Source organism: Triticum aestivum, chromosome 4B (genome assembly GCF_018294505.1).
Source record: "Triticum aestivum cultivar Chinese Spring chromosome 4B, IWGSC CS RefSeq v2.1, whole genome shotgun sequence".
NCBI classification, from domain to species: Eukaryota; Viridiplantae; Streptophyta; class Magnoliopsida; order Poales; family Poaceae; genus Triticum; species Triticum aestivum.
The window spans coordinates 301,326,537-301,331,541 of record NC_057804.1 but is presented as its reverse complement, the minus strand read 5'-3'; the positions used below and the strand labels follow the sequence as shown (position 1 = coordinate 301,331,541).

General features: G+C 42.3%; 1 protein-coding gene across 2 annotated transcripts; it reads left to right on the top strand.

Annotated features, from left to right (window-relative positions):
• The first annotated feature begins 1,010 nt into the window (after positions 1–1,010).
• LOC123094792 (uncharacterized) lies at positions 1,011–2,314 on the top strand. Of its 2 annotated transcripts, none has more exons than XM_044516693.1 (2): positions 1,011–1,111; positions 1,202–2,310. In XM_044516693.1, the coding sequence occupies exons 1-2, from the start codon at positions 1,106–1,108 to the stop codon at positions 2,069–2,071; spliced, it is 876 nt and encodes a 291-aa protein (XP_044372628.1). In that variant the 5' UTR covers positions 1,011–1,105; the 3' UTR covers positions 2,072–2,310. The 2 variants fall into 2 exon arrangements, with proteins under 2 accessions (XP_044372628.1, XP_044372629.1); XM_044516694.1 differs by having other exon boundaries at positions 1,029–1,111; positions 1,220–2,314.
• Positions 2,315–5,005: the final 2,691 nt, after the last annotated feature.

Sequence of the window (5,005 nt, the reverse complement as noted above, 5' to 3'; positions counted from 1 at the left end):
GCCCAGAACCCTAGCATTGGGGATTCCGGCGAGGTGGAGAGTGGGGCAGTGGCGCCGACGGCCGAGGCCCTCCCCAAGATCAACTCCTTTCTGGGCGCACTTGCAGCAGCCCATCTGCCCCAGAATTCCATGCCCGACGAGGAGGATGGCATAGCTGATGAATGTGGCTCGACCTCTCTCTCTGCTATTTGCGCTAGGTAATTTCTCGGGCTCTCTATCCCTTTTTGCTGCAGTTTTTGGTAGTAGAATGCACAATTGACATGGTTTGCATCATCCACAGGATGATCCAGTCTTGTAGCTATACAGTAGAGGTGAAGGTTTGTGGCAGTGGAACCAAAATCACTGGGGATTCGATATTTAGTTGGCAGATTATTGAGGGTAGTAGGACAAGTATGAAGGATTTGCTGGCTTGTATTGCCGGAAATTTTGCTTTATGCTCAGAGGATAATATATTTCTTGAGTACTTTGATTCCATTAGTGGCCAAAATATCTCTGTGTCAAATGATGAAGAATGCATGAAAATGTTTGCCTGTTTTGATCAGAATAGAAGTGGCCATTTGATCATCAAATATTCCGAGAGAAGTGATAATGTTGATGTTCCATGTACTCCTTCGAACCAAACACCATCTATAGCACTGCCTAGTCAACCAAGTAGCGTCATTGATAAAGCTAGTGTATGCCTAACAGATACATATCTTGACAATCCGCATGAAGAATATGAACATGTTGGTGTAGATGAGGAGGACCAGTACTCAATTGGCAGTGTTGGTTCCGAGAGTGATGATGAGGTCAAAGAAAAAGATATACCAAATAATGATTATGTTGAGGATAGCAGTGATGATGAGGAATGGGTTGCAGAAGATGCTAGACCGGATGCTATTCCAGAAAATGCTGATGACAAAGAAAACCCGCCAATGCATTTGGCGCAAAGTACCCCAACATTGAAGAGTTTAGGTTGGCAATTGCTACATATGCTGTAAAGAAAGAGTTCGAATTCAAGGTTGAAAAAAGTGAACCTACTCGATTTAGGGCTTATTGTCGCCGGGCAAAGAAGACGGATTGTAAATGGAGAATTCATGTTGGGAGGTTGGATGACCAAGAAACTATGGAGGTGTGTTAGTCGCATAATTTTGTTGAGTGATCTTTTGTTATAAAATGGAGTTGACTGACACTAGTTTTTTCCATTGTTTATTTAATGCAGGTCAAAGTTCATGTGCAGGAGCACACTTGTTCTAGCGCAAAGAAGAAAAAGAAGCAGAAAAATGCTTCAAAGGCATGGGTGTGTGAGAAAGTCATGGACTGGGTAAAAGAAGATCCTAGTGTTCGGCCGATGGAGTTACGGAGGAGGCTACATGACAAGTACAAGATCAACGTCCAATACATGAAAGTATTCCATGGCAAAGGGCTAGCAATGGCTAAGTTGTTTGGTAACTGGGATGATTCTTTTGACAAGCTATATGCTTGGAAAGCTGAGGTTGAGAAGAGGTCTCCTGGAAGCATAGTTGCGATTGACCACATGGAGTATGATCAGAAAAAATATTTCATACGGATGTTTGTTGGGCTGAAGCCTTTGTGCGATGGATTCTTGGCTGGCTGCAGACCTTACTTGGCGATAGATAGCACTCATTTGACAGGCAAGTACAGAGGCCAATTAGCTACTGCTTGTGCCGTTGATGGGCACAATTGGTTGTATCCTGTAGTCTATGGAGTTATTGACTCAGAAACTACTGAAAGTTGGGTGTGGTTTTTGGAGAAGCTTCGTGATGCTATTGGCTCTCCCCCTGGTCTAGCTATATGTTCAGATGCGGGAAAAGGGATTGACACTGCAATCGAACAGGTCTTTGGGTATGCAGAACATAGAGAATGCATGCGGCATTTGGTTGTGAACTTCAAGAAAAAGTTTCATGGTAAAGTTTTTGATGATCATTTGTGGCCGGCTGCTTATTCATGGACTCCTCGAGGGTTTGACTATCACATGGCAGCCATAGAGGAGAAAAAGGCTGCTGCAATAGCATATTTAAACAAGTACCACAGCAGGCTATGGTCAAGGAGCAAATATTCAACCTCCTAAAAAGTGGATTATGTGACAAATAATTTGGCCGAGTGTTTCAACAACTAGATCCGCAAGCACAAAGGTCTCATGTTGTTTCAGCTCATGGACAAGATCAGGAGAAAGATTACTGTCAAGTTTGAGAAGAGGAGAAGGGTAGCTAGAAAATTTCAAGGTCGACGTATACTTCCAAGTGTCATGAAGGAGTTGAATGACATAAGCAGGGGGCTGGACATTGAATATGAGAGAATAGATGACATGATTGCAGAGGTGAGTGAGAGTGTTGCACTAGGTGGCAAGTGCCACATCACTGATCTAGCAAATAGGACATGCACATGCAGGGCATTTCAAGTCTCTGGGAAGCCTTGCAAACATGCAATTAGCTTTATTACTGGAATTAGGGGGGTCACAATAGAAGACTTCGTTGATGATTGTTACAGCGTTGCCAAGTTCGTTGCAGCTTATGCTCCTATTCTTCCTGGCCTAACTGACATGTCTCAATGGCCTAGTGTGAACAAAGAATTCTTCTTGACTCCCCCAATCCTTAGGAGGGCCCCTGGAGGCCAAAGGTGCAGAGGCACAAAAGTGGTGCTGAGAATAGCAAGGGAAAGGGAAAGAAAGGCCATCACCAGTGTTCAATTTGCAAAGCTTATGGACATAGATGGCAAAGCTGCAAAGATGCTGCTCCTGAAGCACTAGAAGCCTATGCAGAAGTAGCAAAGCAAAAAAGGTACTTGCTATATCAATATGAGATTTCTGTTCCACCTTACTCTTGTCTTACTTAAGCTAATATATGAAACTCATGCAGGGACAAAAGAAAGAAAAAACCCATTACAAAAGCTATTTGTACAACATCAGATCAAGCAACTGATGGTACACTACCTCTGCTTCCATGTCCAAGAGAAAATGAAACTGCACTAGCTCTACTTTCATGTTCAAGTGATGCAATTGAAGACGATGTTGCCAAGTCGACATCATCGAAGACTACTAAATCTAGAAGGTATGAAAACTGCACCAAATTTACTTATATTCTGGAGATCTCTATATTCTGTGAGTGTACCATAGTATGTAATCAAAAAAATTGATGCAGATCAAATGTCATATCTGCTGCGCCTGACAGCCCCGCAATGGGCACTCAAAGCAAGAAGAGAGCTGCACCTAACAGCCAAGCAATGGCCAGTCGAAGCAAAAAAAAGTTGAAACTGTGAAATTCTCTAAAATCTCGCATATTATTTATGTATTGCACCTCCTCATTTGCATGCTATTTTATTTAGAGACTTGCTTGTGTGAACAACATATTTTGGTTGTGGTATTTTGGTTCTGGATGATGTTAACTTGGTACTGATTGTGTAAGATTTAATATGGTGCTTGCTGAATCTCTTCTAAATGGTGTGGATTTTCTTGAGTATTACTCTGTTGCTCGAAATATTTGTATGCTGGAATTGTTAGATAGTCACTATATATTTGCTGGAATGTTGAAAATAGAGGGGGACTGCTGTCAAAATTTTTTTGGACATGTTTCACAGTTTGCTTATTTGCCATTGAGGGCAGAATAATCATTTTGGCCACTTACCGGTGTGAGATAACGCTAGACTAACTGCTAGTGGTATATAAGCAATAGAATTTGTTCGTGTCTGGTATATAAGCACTGGAGCCTTGTTGGATGGCAAATCAGCCATTGTTGAGATTGTCGATGGTATAGAAGCAATTTTCTCTATTTGCAAACCTATCAACTCAAGCAAACTACGATTCAAATTTCGTGAAATGCAAGTATTTCTTCTGTAATGGTAAAATAGGAAGAATGCTTAACTAGGATGCTTCAAGCAGGTTTCCTGCTTATCACCCATATGAAACCTAACATATGATTTTTTATTTACAATAATATATATGCATTTTCCTATAAATATTGGGGAAGTAAACTTTTGGTGCTTTAGAAACAACCCTGCACATATATATCAGGTGACGTATTGGCTTGCAGGTATGCTTCGGCTAGGTTGTTTCTTCTCTTCCTTAGGCTATGGTTGCAACCTTTGGCTGCTATGTTGGTTTTGATGTATTTGCTTTTTTATAAGCTTATAGTTTGAAAAACTATATACAATGATTCCTAATTTGATGCCAATAGCTCGTGTGAGCATCCACAGTGATGGGTTCTTGTGCGGATTATCAGAGGCAGCAGCACCGTCGTGGAGTACATGTACATCAATGTCGACGGTGCCGGCAGCAACGACACAAGGTGGGCGATTTGACCAGCGCAACATTCTTGTAAGAAAGATTTATTCCTTACAATCCAAAGCCTCTCCTTAAAAGGTCCATGACCATGATGATCTTTCCCTCGCTTAGTTCAGTGATATATTGTTTTGCTTCTACTTTTGCCTTTTTCACTCAACTACATTTTACTCAAAATGACCATAGATAATGTTTTTTACATCTTGACCAAATTTGAGGAGCTGTGCGCAGTTCTGAAAAAATTAAGTTGTGCTTGGTGACATGCCTCATTTCTGTGGTTGAATATTTGGTAATTAGATACTATAATTTCCTTTACTGGGTACATGTGAATATTAGTTCGCACAATTCATTTGGTAACTAAAACTTTTAATTAGAACTCCATTTTATGATATAGTGTTACCATTTTCTCCCTTGCTGTGGAAAGCCACCAGCTTCAGGGAGTGCCAGGCTTCCACACAGCCAGAACAGACGCCACCTTTGGCAGGGAGCGTGAGGATTTGGATTGTCGATACGAGTGATAGCAGCGCCATCTGCAGATTCCGCAGATTCAAGCTGTAGCGGAAGCTGCCAGGCTGCGGAGATGAAGATGGAGCCGCTGCGGCGCTGCGCCTCCAAGCTGTCGGGCCGCCAAGATGCAGTTGGAGCCGCAGTGCCTCCGAGCTGCAGTGGGAGCCACTCCCCCGTCAAGCTACAGCGTGATCCGCTGTGAAGATGGAGCCTAGCGTGAGC